This window comes from Primulina eburnea, chromosome 5 (assembly GCF_022965805.1).
Source record: "Primulina eburnea isolate SZY01 chromosome 5, ASM2296580v1, whole genome shotgun sequence".
Taxonomy (NCBI): Eukaryota; Viridiplantae; Streptophyta; class Magnoliopsida; order Lamiales; family Gesneriaceae; genus Primulina; species Primulina eburnea.
Genome location: NC_133105.1, coordinates 36,735,907 through 36,758,569, shown reverse-complemented (window position 1 = coordinate 36,758,569; position 22,663 = coordinate 36,735,907). Strand labels below are relative to the sequence as shown.

General features: G+C 37.3%; 3 protein-coding genes and 1 long non-coding RNA gene across 4 annotated transcripts in view; 1 reads left to right on the top strand and 3 right to left on the bottom strand.

The window, feature by feature from the left end:
* Positions 1 to 289: 289 nt before the first annotated feature.
* On the bottom strand, positions 290 to 960 carry LOC140831512 (uncharacterized). The gene is made up of 2 exons (XM_073195265.1): positions 439 to 960; positions 290 to 319 (listed from the first exon to the last, which is right to left on the bottom strand). The coding sequence occupies exons 1-2, from the start codon at positions 958 to 960 to the stop codon at positions 290 to 292; spliced, it is 552 nt and encodes a 183-aa protein (XP_073051366.1).
* A 323-nt stretch (positions 961 to 1,283) lies between these two features.
* LOC140831511 (uncharacterized) lies at positions 1,284 to 2,018 on the bottom strand. Its single transcript, XM_073195264.1, has one exon. The coding sequence runs from the start codon at positions 2,016 to 2,018 to the stop codon at positions 1,284 to 1,286; it is 735 nt and encodes a 244-aa protein (XP_073051365.1).
* Positions 2,019 to 2,334: 316 nt separating this feature from the next.
* LOC140831510 (alkaline ceramidase-like) lies at positions 2,335 to 2,818 on the bottom strand. The gene is made up of 2 exons (XM_073195263.1): positions 2,516 to 2,818; positions 2,335 to 2,364 (listed from the first exon to the last, which is right to left on the bottom strand). Exons 1-2 carry the CDS (start codon positions 2,816 to 2,818, stop codon positions 2,335 to 2,337), a joined length of 333 nt encoding a protein of 110 aa, XP_073051364.1.
* Positions 2,819 to 10,583: 7,765 nt separating this feature from the next.
* Positions 10,584 to 22,663, top strand: part of LOC140831824 (uncharacterized) — a 28,698-nt gene continuing 16,618 nt past the window's right edge. Inside the window, exons 1-2 of the long non-coding RNA XR_012117961.1 lie at positions 10,584 to 10,767; positions 11,317 to 11,369. This is a non-coding gene — a long non-coding RNA (uncharacterized lncRNA). The remainder of the gene's footprint in view (positions 10,768 to 11,316; positions 11,370 to 22,663) is intronic.

The following is a 22,663-nucleotide window of genomic DNA, read 5'->3' as shown; positions in this document are numbered from 1 at the left end:
TTTATTTTATTCATGATAGTTGTTTCATGATTCATATGCTTTTTATGTATGCATACCATGTTTTATACTGGGATTTGTTTTCACCAGAATTTCCGGCTGTTGTTATGTCTGTATGTGTGCATAACAACAGGTGGGGCATGATCAGGGTCACGACCGAGATGAGAGATGGACATAGCGTGGTGATCACGGGCGTAGCAGATGAACTAGTAGTTGTACTTTTGACATGTACTGTATTTGAATACTGGTTTGTAGAATATGGATAAAACAAGACAAGTATATTATGTGTGTTTTAATGAAATAAATATAGAACTATCTTTTGCTTGAGTTATAAACATTTGATTTAATGTTAAAAGCAAAAAAAATTTGACCCACGTTTTCTAACAACGATCCGATTAATCCCGTAAAGAACTGAGTTAGAGCCCGGGTCTCCACAACTACAGTGAAGGATATCATCTCTGTTACCCGCCGAGGATCAGCCCCCAAGGATAGGGGAAGAACAATCTCACCCAAAGGCAAGATGACGTGTTCTGCAAACCCATACAGCGGGGTGGATACCGGCTCAAACTCAAATCCTCTCATCTTCATTTGATCCAACGTGCTCTTGAACAAGACGTTCACGGAGCTTCTATTATCAATAAATATTCTTGCCACATCATAATTGGCAATGGTGGTCGTTACCACCAAGGCATCATTATGTGGAGTTACAACGCCTCGGAGGTCTTCCGGCCCAAAGCTGATGACGGGGTCTTGTGGTAAGTCTGCACCCCTAGATATCTCAAAGTTCTCCAACCTTCTCCCATGTGCCTTCCGAGCTCGCCCAAAGTCTCCATCAGTAGCACCCCCCGAGATCATATGAATCATTCCTCTCGTAGGGTGGTTATCCTCATTCAATCCCCTCCTCGGTTCCACGAGCTCCTGAGGGACATCTTGACATCGACCTTCCCCTCTCTGCTCACCCATCCTATGATTTATCCATAGAGGGCCTTGACAACGCCTAGGGGGCAAGCGAGACCTTTGTCGACTCCTGAATGAGGATCCTTCTCGTCTATCCCGTGAAGGCAATCTAGCACTTCACCCAACCCTGCGCGACTTCTCCCACCTCCCCGTGGGCTCCCTCACCTCCATCACCTCGTCCCACTCCTATCTAGGGGAACATGGGATGAGAATTGTCTTCTACTACTAGTTCTGTCTTCCTCTCTTTCCCTCGCACCCCTCTTCCTTCCTCCTTTCTCCACTCCCTCAACTCTACTTCTTCCGTGATGGTTCTCCATCCTTCTGTACCGTTAGGCATCTTCCAAGTTTACATATTTCTCAGCTCGAGCCAACAGTTCATCATAGCTTGACGGGGGCTTCTTGACCAGCGACTTGAAAAACTCCCCTCCCCTCAATCCTTGTGTGAAGGCACTTATCATGATGTTAGGAGTAGCAGCTGGTATTTCCAGCGCTGCACTGTTGAAACGCTGGACAAATTCTCGTAAAGTTTCATTCTCTTGCCGTTTCATCACGAACAAGCTCAAATAATTTTTCTGGCGCCTCTTGCTGCTAGCAAATCGGTGCAAGAAGGCAGCTGAGAAGTCTTCAAAAGAACGTATAGAGTTGGGCTGCAAAGTGTTAAACCACTGCTGGGCTGACCTCACTAACGTGCCCAGAAAAACCCTACACCTGACTCCATCTGAATATTGGTGCAACAGAGCCGAATTCTCAAATCTCCCCAAATGCTCTTCGGGGTCGGTATGTCCATCATATTCTCCAACTTTCAACTGTCGAAAATTTGGAGGAAGTCCTTCTTCTAAAATGGCTAGTGAAAAGGGACTTCCTCTCTTGGGTGCCGACGCTCTACTTCCCAACTGCTGTCTCAACATCTGTATTTCCTTCCACATTTCTCTCATCTCACCAATCTCCCCACTTTGGTGGGCCTGTGTCTCTTCAACCCTGCTTTGGTGGCCCTCAGCATTTTCCTCTTGCTCTTGGCGAGTGGCTTGCTCTTCAGCAAACATAGATTCTTGGTTCCTTTTCATAGCCTAATCCACTGTCCGAGTGATAAAGTGGCCCAACTGCTCCAGGGTCAAGTTCCCCACATTTTCATTAGGACGAGGTTGCTCGACCCTATTCTCTTGACGAGGTTGTTCTGTTCTCTCCTCCTGATGGGGTTGTTCCTGCCTTGCCTCAGCATGAGACTGTTAGGGTCCCCTCTGAGGACGCGATGTGGCTGAGGTAGCTCTTCTACTCCCTCTCTTACCTACCATCTCTACGTCTCAACTCAAATGTTCCCACAGACGGCGCCAAGTGATACTCACGGGAAATTTAGGGTCCGATCCGGCAAGTGTCACTAGTCTAGACGCAGGTTCTGAAATTACCCTGAGCCTGAAACCACAAATAAGATCGTTAGGAGGGGGCCAGGAAGGTGTCCTGGCGTAGCCCCTCCGATGCTCAAGTCAGTGACTGAGGATATATGGAGGGAGCAGCTAAGGGTGCTGCTGAAAACAATATTGAATAATCAACTTAATGCTCAAACCTGGTATTTATAAGAGATTAACTGGGCCCTTGATGGGCCTGTCTTCCTCTTGGGCTTGGGATGAGCCAGGGGATGGGATAGAGGTAGTGGGCCCATTCCTGGGGTATCATGAAGGACACTAAATCTTTTCTCAAAACGTTGTCTCAATGCATTCACGAGACCAATGAGTGCTAAAATGATGCACGGAACATTAGAGATGGTGTTGAAATACTCAGCGACATAGGAAGAGTAAGCATAATTAGGTTCACACCACTCGTGTGTTGACGTGACGCGGCCCACAAAAATTGATACTCCAACAGTCATTTCTCAATAAGTAGGCCCAAATCTTAGCCCCTTTGAAAATCTTATCAGAATGTTGATACTCTCCACAATCCCTACAAATGAAATGCAGTAGAATCCACATGAATATATGCATATTCCTAAAGATACACAAAATAAACGAAGTACCTCCATAACAACTATCACAGTACCACCTAAACCACAATGTTTGAATTCTCATAATGAAATAAAACACACGTAAAACGTGGAAGCTAAAAATAAGAAAAAAAATTATAAAAACCATCATAGGTAACAAATCCAAGGGAAAGAAGTCAAAACTTTCCATGTAAGTACATTGAAGACCCGCGGGAGGGGGGGGGGGGTTCCCTTTATCAAAAAATGAAAGCAAAATGTTGGGTAGAGAGGGATTGATTCAGATCATTTACTGAATAAACTGAGTAATAAGAACCATGTCCTTCAACCCTTAACCGTTAAGAATCAGATCTAGATAATGCAAGGACCATTGTCCTTAATTTCAATTCTTTACCCTCTTGGAAAAAAATAAAGAGTTTAATTACTTCTCTACTAAAATAACCAACATTCTGAACCAAACAAATTCTTTGCATCAAATCGATGCTCTAGAAAGTTTCCCGCTCCATGTAATATTCAGGCATCGATATATCTCTTGAATTTATAAACAAGAATCCTACAACAAACAGATTATTGAGGGTCTTGGGTTTCCAACCAGTATAACAAGGTTACAGTACTATCTGAATCTTTTAAATCTGAAACCAAAACTAGAACTTGCACCAGAATCCCAATTGTAATGTTCGACATTTCAGCCCATTTTCCATTCGATAGGATGATCCATCAATTAGACACGGCCAATTACAAGCCATATTAATCTTTACCTCGATTCTTTCGAAAAGCCCATCAATTAATCTTCAATTTCAGTATAAAAAACTCCCCTTGGTTTCCGATATCATCCCAAAAATCAATCTCATCATTCAAACCAATGCTATGTTAGAGTAGATGCCCTGCAAGCCAACGGTTGGCTAGGGAATTTATTGACTCAAGTGAAATAAACAATATTTATTTTAATATAATTTAATTTTTTATGATCTTGTTATACTTTATCTGTATACCAATGCAAACATCATAGATAAAGTCCTTGATTATGCTTTAATACAAATGAATCATAATTCGATGTTGAAACTCATTTGTAAACACTGCATATTCTAAATTCGTTCCTAGTCGATTCAGCCGCCTAAAACAGGGATAAAGGTCGCTTGAGCTCGAGACTATCATCTGTGATGTTGTGTACTGCGTTTCTTGGTAAGGGCATAGAGATGTCCTGTAGGGCCCAAATTCAGTACACTATAACCCATGCATTTATTTAATTATTAAAGCATTTATTTAATTTTAAAACGAGTCTTAGTAGTGCATGATTTATTTAAATGCATTATTTTAAATTAATTATGTTTATACGGTGTACGTTAAAATGTTTTTCGAGTTTCATGTTTCAGGCGATTATTCGAGGCAGGATCGAGGAAAAGACCGGGGACGGTTCTTGGCAATTTAAAATGCGGTATTTTATTTTAAAAGTTAGGAAGGGGCATTTTAAATATATTATTTAGTTTAGAATTTTAAAGCCTTATTTAGGTGTTTAGTTATTTAAGAGTTTAAAACTTTTAAAATTAGTATTTTTGTGTGCATTATTTTAATTGAGGGATTTTATTAAAGTTTAAAGAGTGTTAATATTTTAAATATTTTTATTTATTACTTAATTAAGAAATTTTTCCTAATTTACTAATCACACACACACACACACACACACACACACACACACTTTTACACACACTAATAAACGCCTAAACACACACACATTCAGATTTCCACTTCTTTTATTTTTTAAAAAAAGAGCAAAACCTAGGGTCTCCTTCCCAAGTGTGCAGCCGCCCCTCCCTTTCGGTTCCAGCAAGATTTTGTTGGATTTTATTCAAACAAAATCGTGCCACGCTCGTCCTGGATCGACCCTCACTCCGTCTCCGCTTCGGTATCGCCGTTACGGTATTTCAAATTATCCAAGGCACGTATATTCTGTTATTTCTGCATCGATCTCGTCATATTATGTGTCGTGTTATTTTATGCGTAAAATTTTATGTATGATGTTCGTCGCTTGAGCAGAAAACGATTTGGATCAGTTTTGAAGTAAGTGTTAGATCTCAAATCCCTTTTTTTCTGTTCTTTGGAAAACTGCAATTTTTCGGTCGGGATTCTGAGAAAACTTTTAATACAAAAATTGTAGAAATTTTTTATACCTTCGATTTGATATAAAATTCGAATTATTTGGATAAAAATTGGGTGAGTTATTATGTTTTTCGTGGGACTGCTCAAACTTCTTTTTCAGAAAATTATGTGTTGATGTGTTTTTGAGATTTTATTGTTGCAGGCTTCGTTGGGAATCAACGGGTGATCGTTGCTGCGTCTAGATATGTTATGGGATGTATCTAGGTGTTAATTGGTGGTTCGTTTGGGTCGGAATTGGCTTGAGATGTAAAAAAAGTCGTAGGAAGTGAAACGATGCCGAATTACGGGTTATTGTTGAATTGAAGTTACTTGTCGATGTTTGGGAACATTCGGGGTGTTTCTATGAGTTTGAATCAATGTAATAACATCCTAGGATGAGTCTTGAGGTGTTGGTTCATGGTCCTTAGGCTTGGATTGAAATGGTGAATAAATAAGTTAGTGAATTTTCGTGAGTTTGCAAGTCCAGTGCCTTCCCGGACCCCTACACGGAGTCCGTGTCCGTTTTCCTTCAAAAATAAGAAATTCCAGAGCCTACCCGGACCCGTACACGGACGGGGTACGTGTACCCCTTTTGAAATTTTTTTTTTAAAAAAAAAACAAATTTTGTTTTTAGGATTTGCTTCGGGGTTCTATATCATGGTTTAACACCATGGTTAAAATTTATTTATGTAAAAATATAGGATTTTTTTTTTTGGTTTTATGTCATGGTTTAGTACGATGATTATACGAGGTCAAGTCTGGAGCGAACTAGAATGTCATAAGCTACTTATTCACTTTGGTGGTGAGCTCAAGTACCTACGTCTAAGACATGCAAGTTAAGTATTTAAAATTCATGTTAGTTTGTGCAGCAACGGCCCCAATCGAAGTCCAACGAATCCCTCAACGCCAAATAAGTATGACGACGTACAAAAGAATATATTTCAATTTTGAGGTATGTTAATTGTCTTGTGACCAAATGTATGAATGGGTTTGGAAGTCGGTGAACGTGGCCGAGGACCTCTCCGCCCCGTTAAACTTATGAACGGGTTCAGATTAGGATTGGAAAGCGGTAAACTTATGACCAGGGACCAATCCACCCGTTAAACTTATGAACGGGGATTTTATGTATGCGACAGTGGATACGTCCCTGTCAGCCCAGTACTATGATGTGTCAGATCAGGCTTTATTATGTTATGGGTCACTCGCTTTGAAACATGCCTCTACGCAAAATTACGTTACGTAAGCTCAAGTTTATGTTGCAAGTATGTTTAAGAAAAGCTTTATGTTGATGGCACGTCTAATTTAAGTTCATGATGTTCAAGTATGCAAGTTCAAGTTTAAGTATGTACGTTCTATTTTAAAGTTGCATGCGATTTTATTTATGTAGTACTTGTTACTCCCAGATTTTACGTGTTGAGTCTTTAGACTCACTAGACTTGATCGATGCAGGTGAGGACGTTTATGAGGAGACAAGAGGTGCCGACCGAGGGGCAGGCTTGGACTGAGAAAGAGGCTAAACCCGAGGACCGCCATGTTTACGTTTTAATGTAAATGTGAAATTACTCGGATTTTTATGTTTGATGGGAATTACTTTGAGCAATTATTTTGTGAAGCAAATTTTACTAGTTGATGTTTTGAACAACCATATCTTATGGGAGACTTGGTTGTGTTATTTTATAGCAAACGTTGAAAATTATTTTATGTTTAAGAAAATTTTTAAATTTTTCCGCAAATTTTTTTTATTTGTAAAATTATGGTAAGTTACATGTCCAAACATACAGATGGGTAGTCATATGATGATTATACCAAACAACCCTCCCTCGAACTTTACAAGTGGTTATTATTCATCGAGAGGATAAGTCCGTGGTTATGATTGTACATCATTAGTCCTTACGACCCGGGACAACACTGAGGCTCTATATGCTAGGGCTGTGCTTTGACTCGTTTACCGGCTCCAGGAGAGTCATCAGGTGGCGAGGTTGGGTACAGTTGCGACACATATAGGAGTCAGTGTATTGTAGTCGTGGATTCACCGCTCACCCGCGGGTGTGGATATCCTATGTGATATGATGAAATAATAGTGCATGGAATCTCTGGCCAGAGTACGAGATGTACGTTGGAGAAGGAGTTCTCCAATACTACACGCGATGGTACTAATATAGTTATCACATAGTTATCGAATTATTATGCAACCCTCGATGAACCAATGGTTGCAGATTCGATCGGGATATATGAGATGAAGGGACCATACTGTACGTTAATCATAATCGACTGGTTCTTGCAGGCACTATCAGTGATACCTAGGGGATCATGGGGCGATGTTACTAGACGCTCTTACCATGATCCGATGGGTGCAATCAGAAATGAGCTCTGATATTCTTGATCAATGTGTTGATGAAAAGAATGGGGCTAACTAGGGTAAGCCTGAATAAAGGATTATGTTTTGAATTACAAAGAATTGTGAATCCACGGCTAGCTGTATCCCTGAACCATTGAGGGTCACACAAGCACTGGATCATTTGTTCCCGTTGAGAGAATAAATTCAAGAAGTTAAATTTATATTATATAGTAAATTCAAGGAGTTGAATTTATGAAAATTAAATTTTGAGAGAATAAATTCAAGGAGTTGAATTTATAAAATTTGAGAATTTAATTTATTAAACTCAAATGTTGGGTTTATTAAATATTAAATTTTGGAGGTGATAAAAATTCAAGGAGTTGAATTTATAATTTATATAATAAATTCAAATGTTGAATTTATAATTTATTTAATATATTAAGCTCAAAAGTTGAGTTGATTAATTAATAAATTAAATATGGTGAATAATATGTTTAATGGGTTTGTAGGGATACAAGTTTAACATATTAAATAATTAAAGTTTTAATAGGCTTTTATTAAATTAATTAAACTAGTTGGACTAGCTCAATTAATTAAATCAAGCCCATTAATGTTAATTATATATATTAGGCTTAGGGTTAACAAGAAAAGATTCATAAAATTCTGAAAACCTAGCCTCCACTAATGTCATGGTGATTTTCGAGAATCACAATAATTATTCCTCCATTATTTTTAGTTTACTTAATTAATTAGATTAATTTAGTTTACTTAATTAATTAGATTAATTAAGTAAATGATGATGATTAAAGAAATATTAAGATTTCTTTATTGCATCGTGATTCCTTTGTGAGTTTCAAGGAATTTTTCGCAAAAAAAATCTCGGCAATTGTTGTTGCTCTCAAAAGTTTTGAACCAATTTTGTGTTTTATCTCTACAAAAAATATCTTCTAAATTTCTAGTGCAATTTAGAAGAAGGACAAATCTTCTAATCGTGGACCTGATTCGAAGATTGAAGAAAAGAGAATTGAAGAAAGTTCGTAGGGATTTTCATAAAGAGCTATCTCCGCTGAACCCGGATTAGTTGGAGCCAAGTGATTAAATTCACTAAAAGTATATTTTTAAACACTGTATGAATGTTTATGACAAATCATACGAGCGCCCAAAGCAAAATATATTTGTTTTTAAAAATAAAATAAAAATTTTAAATTTCCGCTGTGTTTGGGGGTGTAGAAAACCCAGATTCAACAGTGGTATCAGAGCCATGTTTTTCTAAATCGTATGGTTTTTTGATATTGAATAATTTGTTTCTAACCACACAAGAAAATTTTTCATAAAATCATAGAACCATAAAAATTATTTTTTTCCCCAAAAATTTTAAAAAAAATTCGGATTTACCCGGAACTGTTCTGGGCAGCTCCCATGCGCAGGGCTACGAGCGCAGCACCCTGCGCACAGCGCCTGCGCGGAACATCCGTGCGGCGTCCGTGCAACGCAGAGCGTCCGCGCGCCCGGCACACCGCGCCGCGCGCACAAGAGCGCCGCCTTTGTCCGAATCTTTCGGGCAGCAGGCAGGCAGCGCGGGCGGCTGCCCGGGATCGTCTCGGGATGCGTGCTGGATGATGGGCTTGAATTGTTTGGGCCTAGGGTGCAATTTTCTGATTTTTCAAATTTTTGGGTAAAATTGATATTTTTGAAAATTGGTTCAATTTTTTTTTTTTGAAAATTAAGTTTTGGAAAATTAATAATTTTCTTGTGAAATAAATAATTAAAATATGATTTTAATTATTTATGATAAAAATAAGTTTTACGAGAAATCAGTTATTATTGATTTAATTGGAAATTAAATAAAGGGGTTTATTTAATTTATTAAATCTTTTAATAATTGTGGTGGTTAGGGATAAAATTATTATATATATGATTTATCGATTAATTAAATTGATGTTAATATTTGATATTAAATACAAGAAGGATGATTGAGAGGCTTGACAAATGTGTTAGGTGTATGTTAGTATATTTTATTGTTTTATTCGTTTTTAATATTTGATATTATTAAAGTGGGTCTGGTTTATGGCTCGTTCCCACCCCATGAGATGTATCCCTTATGTACCATGGCTATTTAAATGTTATTATTAGAAATAGTGGGAGATCAAGACTGGAAGATGGTGTGCTCGATGAACGAGATGAAGACATGTAAAATCTTGGAAGCTCTTGTAATAGTTTCATTTGCATCCCTGCATTCACCTAAGTTTTGGACCTGGATCCATGTTTGGCTCACATGGATCTAATAGTGTTGGCAATCGATCTTCTTTATTTATTGTTGAATGTCATATTATGATATATGTGATATATAGTAGTATGCATGTATGTATATTATTATATAATATAGTTGCATGAATCCGGCAAACATACATACTCGTGGCACAAGATTTTTAAATTAAAATGATGAGACAATTTTGAAATTAAAATTCCTCATTTTGAATAAAATTCAAAATTTATATCAAACCGAAAAAGTAAAAATTAAAGGAGTTTAATTTTTCATTGTCTTCCATCAACCGTGGTTGCATGTTGATCGCTACCCGCGACAGTGTCTGGCTCATATTATTGGGGAGACCTGTACGCCGGAAAGCTGTGACTTCCACCGGACATATGATGTGTGACACCCTAAAAACAAAGGTGCATAAATGCATTTTTATTAATATAAATTTTATTATTTTCACTTTTAAAATTTTATCATATTATTTTTCGGTACAAATTTTATTTGTCCAAAGTATCTAGAAATACATTAAAATACATCACAATACACTTAAAAATTCATCAAGCACTATGAGGTTCCCATACCAAAATCAAATACCCAAAATATAATAAAATATTATAATTGAGTTCAATATATATGTTAAATAATTAAGTACAATAATTATTATGATCAATATAAGATAATTAGGTTCAATAATTAGATACACGAATATAATAATATTAAGTTTTGATAAACATGAGATTTTTTCTATTTAATAAATAAATAAATAAAAATAAAAAATAATAATAATAATAATAATAAATGGATAAACATAGAATCCTCGACTATATATATATATGTTTGCACTCTTTCATTCTAATATCAAAACCAGCCGAGAGACAGTAGGAAAAGAAGAAAGCAACCGAGAGAGAAGGAAGAAGGAAGAGGAGAGGAAGAAAAAAATAGAAGGAAAAAGCTATACCTTTTCCGAAAAATTCCGATAAATCACCAACTATTCACCTCATATCATAAAGCAATATAGCACTGGAGGTGACGCAAAAGGATCGCTCAAAAACCAGAAAATCAAACAAAGACATTCCGCAAAACGGCAACGGTATACCGTATTCAAGCTAGGTATTTTTCGCTCATTTTTCTTATAGCTACATACCAAACTAGAGGTCGATTTGAATAACAAAGTTGTACCTCTTGTTGCATAGATGAGGTACATACCGCCCGTCATCCTAAAATATTGTCGGAACTAACATTTTCGGAATGCCGGAGTACCCTAGTTCACCATAGGACAATATTTAAATCTGGTATCGTTCGGTTAGGAATTTGGCAAAACTTTCAATAAGAGAATTCAAGATCATAAAAAGTTACACATGCTGGAAAAAAACGGGCCACGCGTGGCCGCCGGACGGCCAGCCACGCGCCGGCACCATCGGCGCGTGTACCCCACGCGCCGCCGGAACGACGATCTTCCGGCGGCCGAACGTTCCTGAGGTTATTTCCGACTTTTTGGCCAACTTTCGTAATGTTTGGATATACCTTCTAATTAATATGAATTTTTGAAATTTAATTAAAATCAACCGGATTAGATTTTGAACAAAAAATAATCTGGAAATGATCAGCTAGTTACTTAAAAACTCTAACACATAAATATCATTAATAATATATTTTTAGGACTTGCTCCAGGAACTCGGAGTATTAATCAAGCCTAAATTGTAAGTTATCAGGTAAGGAAATTACTATTCATTCTTCTATTAAAGCCCTTGGCATTTGGCCTGAAAATTTCAATAGCATTTATTTAATGTTCAAATATCATCCACAATTCATTTCAATTACTGATATATTTTCTTGAGTATTTATGAATGGATTGATATATCATGAATTAATGGAGTCGTGGACAACGGATTTCGTCCGGAAATTGAGTCCACCGGACAACGTTGCTTTGGCCCGGAAAATGAGTCCAATGAACAACGGGTCAAAAGTCCCGGGTATATGGTTCATCTGAACAACGCTCACCGAATATTTCGGTCCAGAGAATGGTTCACCCGGCTCGTAAAAAGTGCTCAATTAGAGCCACCAATGTTATTTTATGGAATTTTCATTTATCTATTATTTCATTGCATATCATTCATAATATCTAAATTTTTATTCCTATTATTTCATGTATAATTATGACGAAGTGTTCTTTAAAAACCATATATTGATTTAAACTCACTAAGTCCTCAAAGACTTAACCATCTGTTTCTCTTCGTCTATTGTAATTTCCAGACAAAGGAACCCCCGAATTGGAACAAGAGGAAAATAACTGAAGCTGAAATAAGAGCATTTGAAAGTGGAGATGATCTGTTTATAAATGAATGTTAAACTTCCGCTGTAACATAATTGTACATATGAATGTTAGACTTCCGCTGTAAAATAATTGTACATATTTGAAATAAGAATGTAAATATTTGTAGATAATCCTTAAATTATTGTAGAAAATGTTCAAATTTTTATCTACAATATCTTTCTAATAATAATAATGGTAAAAATAAAAATAGAAGTTCAATAAAGAAAGATTGAAGGTAAATGTGGCACCTAGTAAGGGAATAATTATGAATTCCTAAACCGGGCGCCAAAGATGTGGTATCAGAGCCTAGGTTTCTTAGAGCCTAGAGACAGGAGCCTAAGGTTTATTATAATGTCATACGTTAATCCTTATGTTGTCTTCATAACTGAAATGTTTTCCTTTCAGGATGACGGAATCTAGTGGGACATCAAAGAAAAACAAACTATAATCATCAAACAAATGGAGGAAGAAATAGAAAAATTAAGCAAAGAAAACTCAGGTTTGAAATGTCTAGTGAATATGTATCGGGAGCATTTTGAAACATTTGGAACAACTGAAACTTTTCATGGATTTATCGAGGAGCGGATAAGGGCTGATAATCTAGCATATTAGGGAGAATTAGGTCATGTACTGTATGAAAGAGACCGCACTCTGATATACTTACTAGACATGCATGAATTTATGACCGAGGTTTGATTAGTTTCTTAAAGGGAGTATCACACCCTTCGATCCACATTGATCACTTAATCATGCATGGGCGTGAACTAGTTTATCAATCTATCCACGGAATGGAACCTGGTGTTATTGGTCCTTCTTACACAAATCATACCACAACTCCTCCCATCACTAGCACATTTAAAACCGGAGGTAGTAGTATTCCAGAGTATGTACCAGCCCCTTTGCAGAATATTCTGGAATCATGAACACAACAATAGATCAAGACCCCTTTATGATAAAAGATTATCTGTTGCAGTCACCAGAATTTGAATTTCTTCCTGACCCCATGTGGGAAGACTTTGTATTTGGAGTAGATGAACTTATTCCAATGACTCTCCTACCTGAAAGTGAAAATGAAAATGAGCTTAGTTATGAACCGGACCCAATTGAACCACATACATCACAGCCGAATACGGATCAAAATATTACAATGGAAACCACAGGCACAAATGAAGGTTCGAGCCACACAACGTTTATAGATCTCTCCGACGACGACTGAAGACAATGACTGTTTGGCACTAGTATACAACTAGTATTAATAATCATCATATTTTGTAGGCATGATGATCATCATGGTCATCATTTTTTGTAGGCATGATGACTCAGTTTGCTTGTTTTGATTGTATTTTGCTTGGGTATTGTAAATATTTGAAACATGTCTTGTTTATAAATAAAACTGACTGTTTACCCTCTGACATAACTATGTACATTCATTACAAGATATGTTCATATTTTATATTTATGTGTTTAGAATGACATCTTCACAAAATAGTACTCAAGCCAGAATCGGACAAGACATCCCCCCTCAAGATGACCACAACTCGGCAATTGGTGGAAATTTCAGAAACGCTCAACACAATCCCCCCCAAGAACAAAACATACAAAATATGTTTGAAATAATGCATCAATTTGTGCAGTTTTGTCAGCAAAATCAACAACGACCTCATGATCAAGCTCAAGGACATCACCTTGAGGCGAATGATAGAGCTCTTGAGAGATTTTTTAGATTCAAACCGCCAAATTTTGAAGGAAAACCAGATGCTTGTCAAGCAGAATCTTGGCTAAGCAAAATCAACAAAATATTCTCTATTCTCAATTATCCTGAAGAACAAAAGGTAAATTTTTCCAATTACTTATTTGAGGAAGCAGCTCATAACTGGTGGCGTACAGTGGAACATAAGTGGACAAAGAATCACACCCCAAAAACATGGAAAATTTTCTGCAAGAGTTCGAAGGTAAATATATAACTCAAGTTATATTAAATACCCGAGAACGTGAATTTATGGATTTAGTCCAAGGTGACATGACCGTAGCTCAATATGAGGCAGAATTCCACCGTCTTATACATTATGCACCACGCTACATGGAAGATAAGTAAGAAAAATTAAAAAAATTGTTCAAGGGTTAAAGCTCGATATTCGTTGGGCAACACTGTCCGCAGAAGTTACCAGTTATGTTTCTGCTGTTAATTAAGCCCTACGAGTGGAAGAAGACATCAAGACACTTCTTAAAAAAGAGGAAGAAGAAAAGAAAATTGGGAAGTCCAGCCTTTTTGAGGATAACCGAAAAGAAAATTTGAAAAGAGAACACAACCAGTCAAGCAAGGAGAAGTTGTTAAAGGAAAAGTTCCAAGAAACAACAATAAAAAGTGTGGATATTGTGGATTACCAAATCACAAAGAAGAAAAGTGCTGGAGAAAAGGTGGGAAATGTCTTATTTGCGGAAGTGAGCAACATCGTATTCAAGATTGTCCAAAAAAATCGCAAAAGACTCAACCCACAACAAAGCCAAAGATACCTGCTCGAGCCTATGCCCTCTTAGGAAACCAAGAGGAGGAAGTTGACCCCACTGCAGTCGTAGAAGGTATTGTTACCATATTATCCAGTGCTGCAAAAACTTTATTTGATCCAGGAGCTACTCATTCTTTTATCTCAAAAGTTTTTGTACATAAATTACCACTGTTATTTGAGCAGCTACCATATAGCTTCGAAATTTGCTCACCTTTAGGGACAACGATGATTACTGACATCATTTACAGAAACTGTCCCTTAAAATTCCAAGAAAAAGAATATCTAGCAGATTTGATTGAATTACCTATCAAAAACTATGATATTATTCTTGGAATGGACTGGTTGTATAGACACCAAGCCCAGCTCAATTGCTACACAAAAGAAGTTTATCTTTAAACTTCTCATCCAATCATTTCCAAAGCTAACCATACCATGGGAATAGTATCAACCATAGAAGCTAGAGCTATACTAAAAGACAACGGACAAGGATTTCTAGCTTATTTGATAAATAAACCAAAAGATCAACTCAAGATCTCAGAAATCTCAGTTGTGCAAGAATTTCCAGAGGTTTTTCCTGAAGAGATAAATACTTTACCTCCTCAGAGAGACGTAGAGTTTTCCATTGATCTAATACCTGGAGCACAACCCAGATCTAAAACTCCATACAGAATGGCACCTTCAGAGTTAAAAGAATTAAAACTTCAATTACAAGAGCTCATGGACAAGAAGTACGTCCGGCCTAGTACATCTCCATGGGGTGCTCCTGTATTATTTGTCAAAAAGAAAGATGGAACTCTAAGGATGTGCATTGATTATCGAGAACTTAACAATGTTACCATCAAAAACAAATATCCTCTCCCGCATATCGAAGAATTGTTTGATGTTTTACTAGGGTCTCAAGTATATTCAAAACTTGATTTGCGACAAGGATATTACCAATTGAGAATTAAGGAGGATGACATCTCCAAAACTGCTTTTAATACCCGTTATGGACACTATGAGTTTGTGGCAATGCCATTCGGATTAACCAACGCTCCCGCAGCTTTCACGGATATGATGCATCGAATATTTCAACCATTCTTGGAAAAATTCGTTGTCATATTCATAGATGACATTTTGATATTTTCAAAAAGTCATGATGAACATGCTCAACATCTACGATTGATTCTCAAAACATTTAAAGAGCATCAATTGTATGCCAAATTCAGTAAGTGTGAATTTTGGCTAGAAAAAGTGTCATTTCTTGGCCACTTTATCTCTAAGAAAGGACTGGAAGTAGATCCTGCAAAAATAGAAGCCATATCTCGTTGGAAACAACCAATCAACATCACAGAAATCAGAAGTTTTCTCGGCTTAGCAGGATACTACCGAAGATTCATTAAAGATTTTGCGAAAATTGCTGTTCCCCTGACACAGCTAACTCGCAAAGACAACCCTTTCTTGTGGAATGATGAGTGTGAGAAAAGTTTTTGCAAATTAAAAGAAATGATTACCAGTGCACCTGTATTAGCTTTACCAGAAGGAACATAAGGATTTGTGGTTTACACAGATGCCTCAAAAGAAGGCTTTGGATGTGTACTGATGCAAAACGCTAAAGTTATTGCATATGCATCTAGAAAATTAAAGAATCACGAGTTAAATTATCTCACTCATGATCTGGAATTAGGATCAATAGTGTTTGCATTAGCAAAATGGAGACACTACTTGTACGGTTCCACTTTTGATATTTATACAGACCACAAAAGCCTGAAGTATTTATTTACTCAAAAAGAGCTGAACATGAGGCAAAGATGATGGATTGAATTTTTGGAAGACTACGATTGTTCCATTCTTTATCAATCAGGTAAAACTAATGTAGTGGCTGATGCTTTAAGTAGAAAGATTAGCATGGCTTGTTTGGGAATGAAAGAAGAAAGAGAATGCGTACACATCCATTCTCGTGGGCATTTGGTCGGATTGAGAATTGAACCTGAATTTCATACCAGTATTAAGCAAAATCAAGAATTGGACCAAGAAGTTTCAAAACTCCGTATTGATACCAATTTCTTCACCAATTCACAAGGAATACTATGCTATCATGACCGTATTTGTGTACCTAGCTCAATGAAAAAAGAAATAATGGAAAAATCACATTAATCTCGGATCAGCATTCATCCAGGAGGATCTAAGATGTACCAAGAGATTAAAAAACACTTCTGGTGGAAAGGAATGAAATGAGATATTGCAAATTTCATTTTCACAATGCCTATCTTGCCAAATGATAAAGGCTGAACATCAAAGACCAGCAGGTCTTTTGCAACCACTTCCTATACCAGAATGGAAATGGGATCAAATAACTATGGACTTTGTGATTGGATTACCCCAGATCCCAGGAGGTTTTAATAGTATATGGGTAATCGTTGATCGCTTGACCAAGTAAGCACATTTCATACCCATAAGTCACAAATATGGGGTGGAAAAACTGGCTAAACTCTATCAGAAGGAAATTATACGATTACATGGTATCCCCACTACCATAGTATCTGATAGAGATCCGAAGTTTACGTCAAGATTATGGAAAAAACTTCAGGAATGCCTTGGTACCAAATTAAATTTTAGCACAACAGCACATCCACAAACCGATGGTCAGTCTGAACGAACCATTCAAATATTGGAAGACATGCTTCGTGCATGTGTGCTGGATTTTGGGGAAAACTGGGGAAAACATTTGCCTCTAGTTGAATTTTCATACAACAATAGTTATCAATCCTCAATAAAAATGGCGCCATATGAAGCATTATATGGAAGAAAATGTCGCTCTCCTCTTAACTGGGATATGGATGAATGGAGAGGCACAAAGAATGGACAAGAAAGAGCAATCAAACCTGACATTATACAAGAAGCTATGGACAAAATACAACTTATCAGGCAACGAATACAAACAGCCCAAAGTCGACAGAAGAATTATGCAGATAAAAGGCGGAAAGATTTGGAATTTGAAGTCGGAGATTTCGTATTACTAAATGTATCACCAAGAAAAAGAATCAAGCGTACTGAAAAGAAGGTAAAGTTCCATCCTCGATTTGTTGGACCCTTTGAAGTGATAGAACGAATAGACACTGTGGCTTATCGTCTATCTCTACCCGAAAATATCTCTGGTATACATAACGTATTCCACGTATCACAATTAAGGAAATGCAAAGCTCAATTAGTTGACCACCAGCAGATAGATCTGGAAGAAAATCTAACATATGAAGAACAACCTGTGAAGATTTTGGACCAAAGAATAAAGGAACTTCGTGGTCGACCAATTCAGTTGATAAAAGTCTTATGGAAAAACCACAACATTGAAGAAGCAACGTGGGAAACAGAGAAAGATATGAGATGTCAATATCCTCATTTATTCCAATAACTCTTAAATCTGGGGACCAGATTTTTAAAAGGAGGGGATATTGTGACACCCTAAAAACAAAGGTGCATAAATGCATTTTTATTAGTATAAATTTTATTATTTTCACTTTTAAAATTTTATCATATCGGTACAAATTTTATTTGTCCAAAGTATCTAGAAATACATTAAAATACATCACAATACACTTAAAAATTCATCAAGCACTATGAGGTTCCCATACCAAAATCAAATACCCAAAATATAATAAAATATAATAAAATATTATAATTGAGTTCAATATATATGTTAAATAATTAAGTATAATAATTATTATGATCAATATAAGATAATTAGGTTTAATAATTAGATACACTAATATAATAATATTAAGTTTGGATAAACATGAGATTTTTTCTATTTAATAAATACATAAATAAATAAAAATTTAAAAAATAATAATAAAGGGATAAACATAGAATCATCGGCTATATATATATATGTGCGCTCTTTCATTCTAAAATCAAAACCAGCCGAGAGACAGTAGGAAAAGAAGAAAGCAACCGAGAGAGAAGGAAGAAGGAAGAGGAGAGGAAGAAAAAAATAGAAGGAAAAAGCTATACACTTTCCGAAAAATTCCGATAAATCACCAACTAATCACCTCATATCATAAAGCAATATAGCACTGGAGGTGATGCAAAAGGATCGCTCAAAAACCAGAAAATCAAACAAAGACATTCCGCAAAACGGCAACGGTATACCGTATTCAAGCTATGTACTTTTCGCTCATTTTTCTTATAGCTACACACCAAACTAGAGGTCGATTTGGATAACAAAGTTGTACCTCTTGTTGCATAGATGAGGTACATACCGCTCGTCATCCCAAAATATTGCCGGAACTAACATTTTTGGAATGCCGGAGTACCCTAGTTCACCATAGGACGATATTTAAATCTGGTATCGTTCGGTTAGGAATTTGGCAAAACTTTCAATAAGAGAATTCAAGATCCTAAAAAGTTACACATGCTGGAAAAAAACGGGCCGCGCATGGCCGCCGGACGGCCAGCCACGCGCCGGCACCATCGGCGCGTGTACCCCACGCGCCGCCGCAACGGCGATCTTCCGGCGGTCGAACGTTCCTGAGGTTATTTCCGACTTTTTGGCCAACTTTCGTAATGTTTGGATATACCTTCTAATTAATATGAATTTTTGAAATTTAATTAAAATCAACCGGATTAGATTTTGAACAAAAAATAATCTGAAAATGATCAGCTAGTTACTTAAAAACTCTAACACATAAATATCATTCATAATATATTTTTAGGACTTGCTCCAGGAACTCGGAGTATTAATCAAGCCTAAATTGTAAGTTATCAGGTGAGGAAATTACTATTCATTCTTCTATTAAAGCCCTTTGCATTTGGCCTGGAAATTTCAATAGCATTTATTTAATGTTAAAATATCATCCACAATTCATTTCAATTACTGATTTATTTTCTTGAATATTTATGAATGGATTGATATATCATGAATGAATGGAGTCATGGACAACGGATTTCGGTCCGAAAATTGAGTCCACTGGACAACGTGGCTTCGGCCAGGAAAATGAGTCCAATGAACAACGAGTCAAAAGTCCTGGGTGTAATGCACATGGGATGTTCCCGATTGGGCTGTATCCCTCTCGGTTGTCCCATTACCCATTACTCATAGAACTTCTCCAGCCCAGGAACTGGAGCTTTTGCCTTCCCCTGGATTAGAACCCAAGACCTCCTGGACTTATATAGATCTTGGCAGCAATCCTGGTACCAGTTGAGCTAGTGATTGTAGAACCCGTAAATCAGTCTACGTATAAGCCATGCATAATTCTAGATTTTTAAAATTTAATTGACTTCATTGCATGATTATTTTAAATGCATTTCTTTGAAGTTAATTATTTTATTATTTCAGTTCAGTAGTTGATTTTTAGCATTTCAGTTATTTCAGTGAGGCCGGACCGGAGTTGGAGTTTTGAGATAGGATTTAAGATTTCGAGAAATATTTCCGGGAGTTAATTTAGCTAGCAAGTAAGTTCATTTAAGTTAAAAAGAAGTTTAAGGAATTATTTAAGTTACTTGAGGTGATTAAGAAATAAGCCCATTTAAGTTGAATAATTAAGGGGTTAGCTCACTAAATTAATTAAAGGATTAGTGAGACTTTTAAGAATTATTAATTTAGTAAATAAACAACACTCTCCATTCATTTTTAGATGCAAAATTTCGGCCCCCTTAAGATGATAGCCTATCATTTGCCAACAAATTAACCTTTTGACCCATTCTTTGTTAAGCTACCATGTAAACCTTTTAATTATTGAGCAACCTTAATTAATTAACTAATAAGTATTATCCTAATCTAGATGGGCTTGTAATCCATCGGTCATTTCCCCCCAAGAAGACTTGTCAAACAACCATCTTATTCCAATTTAATGAGTGTGGGACTTGGTCTTGAGTTGAGATCCTATATTTGTGGATCTTGCTCCTCACCATTCCAACCATCATTCTCCTCCCCCATGACTGAAATTAAGATCATTTTGAGTGTAAATTTCGTGAGTCTTAGCTAGGGAAGAAGGCAAGAAAAATCGAGAGAAGGAAAGGTAGCAAGAAAAGAAAGCGCTCCACCTCCTCCGCGCCGTATCGTTTCGTTCTTTTCGTTTTCTTTCGAAACGAATCCAAAGCATGTATATACTTTTTCTAAACCTCAATCAAGTCATATTAGCAAGTATTTTTCAGTACATGATCAGATTTCATCATGCTAAAAACCGAAATTTTCAGTAGACACGTAACAAAAATTCTGCACAGATTTTTCTATCGACTTCTATGCTTCACGATTGGTATGTTTTGTTTCGTTTTCAGGGATGGATCGTTCCAGGGGCTCAAAGCTGATTATGGAAATGTACTAGGACATGTTAGGGTCATGTTAGAACGTTGGTTTCAGTCCCATGCTTGCTGTATGAACCGAATTGACAGCAAGTCCCATAGGTGCAGAAAATGATGTTCGAAATTTCAGTTTTTATGTCAAGGGGTTGGATCTGATCTTGGCTGCCCTAAGGGCTCTTAGCCATGGTTGGATCACTCCCCTAGCATGTCTAAGACGTGACTAAGTCGCCCTTTTTGTGGCTTGGTCCATGGCTCATCGGTTTTTAAATAAACAACAAGAACAGCCCCTATACACCTTCGGCTGCTTCAGTTGGACAGCTTGTGGTTCGTTTCTTTTGTTGCTTGGTATGGATCTTGGTTGGCCTATTGCCCTTAGCCACGGTTCATACCATGCCCCTAGATGTCTAGATCGTGCCATGGTCAATGAAATGGCCACTGGAACGACGCTAGACAACCAACGAAGCAAGAACAGCCCCTCCCCTCTCGGATTCCCTTCTTTTGACAGCAACATGCATTTCGAATTGTGTGGTTGATGTGGATCTTGGTTGGCCTAGGGCCCTTAGCCACGGTTTACACCTTGCCCCTAGATGTCTAGATCGTGCCATGGTCAATAAAATGGCCACTGGAACGACACGAGACAACAAGCGAAGCCAAACTCCCTACGCGCGCAGAATTTCCTTCTCGGCTAGGTGTGTAGTCTCGTTTCTGGTGTGGGGCAAATTGTGGCTGGCCTTGTGCCCTTAGCCATGGTTCAAATCATTCCTTGGGATGTTGGTAAGAGTCTCTGGTCGGTGGTTCACGCCCCTAATGGCCGATAGTCTCGAAACCAACGCAAGTCTTGTAGTTGCGCAGCTGCTGGAAATTTACAGCAAGTTGCTGTGTCGTTTAGAAGGCTTGTTTGAGTTCTTGGTTGGCTTTTAGCCCATGGCCTTGGACTGGACAGTGCCTCATTGAGTTAGGAAGGTCATGGTTTTGGCCGTTCGTCATTCGGATCATTTTTGAGGTCGTACGAGAATTTACGGTGCGATGTGTCAAATTGACTCTCGAAAGAGCGTTTCTTGTTTTGGCCTCCATTCCACCTAGATTTCGACTATCATAATTTTAGGAGCATTATTTCATTATTTTCAGCGTATTTTAATCATTACTATACGTCGGTTCAGTGTTGGTTCGGGTTGGTTCGGAGTCATGATTAAATACGAAGTCATTAGGCGTCATAGTCGCATCTTTTGAACTAAATTGCATAGTTGGTCAAGTTTAAGCTATTGCATATTTTTCATGGCACAGTTAGGTTGCAGCGAGCCTGGGGGACGATCCAATCCAATCCAGTCGGAAAAATTACAGGATTTTTCATTATGCTAGTTAATTATATTACGTGCATGAAAAATAGAAAATGATTGTTTTTTAGATTTATGCCATATGGCTTGTGGTTCATTCACTATGTGGGAGTATTATTTTATACGGTCGCCAGTGACCGCTCAGTTCAGTTTGGTACCACCCGGTCGCCAGTGACCGGCCAGCTCAGTTCAGTTTCAGACTCCACGGTAGTCAGTTACCGATCAGTTCAGCTTAGTGCAGTGGCCACAGGAGTAAAACATATTCTCAACAAAAAATTTTACCAGTTATTTCAGTACAGGGCTCCAAGGAGCAAACATTTTTACTGTGATTATCAGTCCAGTTATGCACGTATTATAATTGTACAGTACAGATTATTTTCATCATGAGTACAGATTATTTTCAGTATACCTCATGACATGATATTAAATGCAATCATATAAAACATATATAAAAGCATAAACAAACATCAAAACATGTATCTAATCTGATTACATGAATTAATGACTCGTGATCTAATCTTATCTTATCTCAAATCTAGGGATCCCAATCTAATTTAGACTTTGGTATTCTG

Coding starts and splice junctions, on each gene's coding strand:
- LOC140831512 (XM_073195265.1), bottom strand. CDS start 960: ATGGGTGAGCAGAGAGGGGAAGGTCGATGTCAAGATGTCCCTCAGGAG. Junction 320..438: donor CAGAGATGATATCCTTCACT/GTAGTTGTGGAG, acceptor TTATAACTCAAG/CAAAAGATAGTTCTATATTT.
- LOC140831511 (XM_073195264.1), bottom strand. CDS start 2,018: ATGAAAAGGAACCAAGAATCTATGTTTGCTGAAGAGCAAGCCACTCGC.
- LOC140831510 (XM_073195263.1), bottom strand. CDS start 2,818: ATGACTGTTGGAGTATCAATTTTTGTGGGCCGCGTCACGTCAACACAC. Junction 2,365..2,515: donor TAATCTCTTATAAATACCAG/GTTTGAGCATTA, acceptor TTGTGGTTTCAG/GCTCAGGGTAATTTCAGAAC.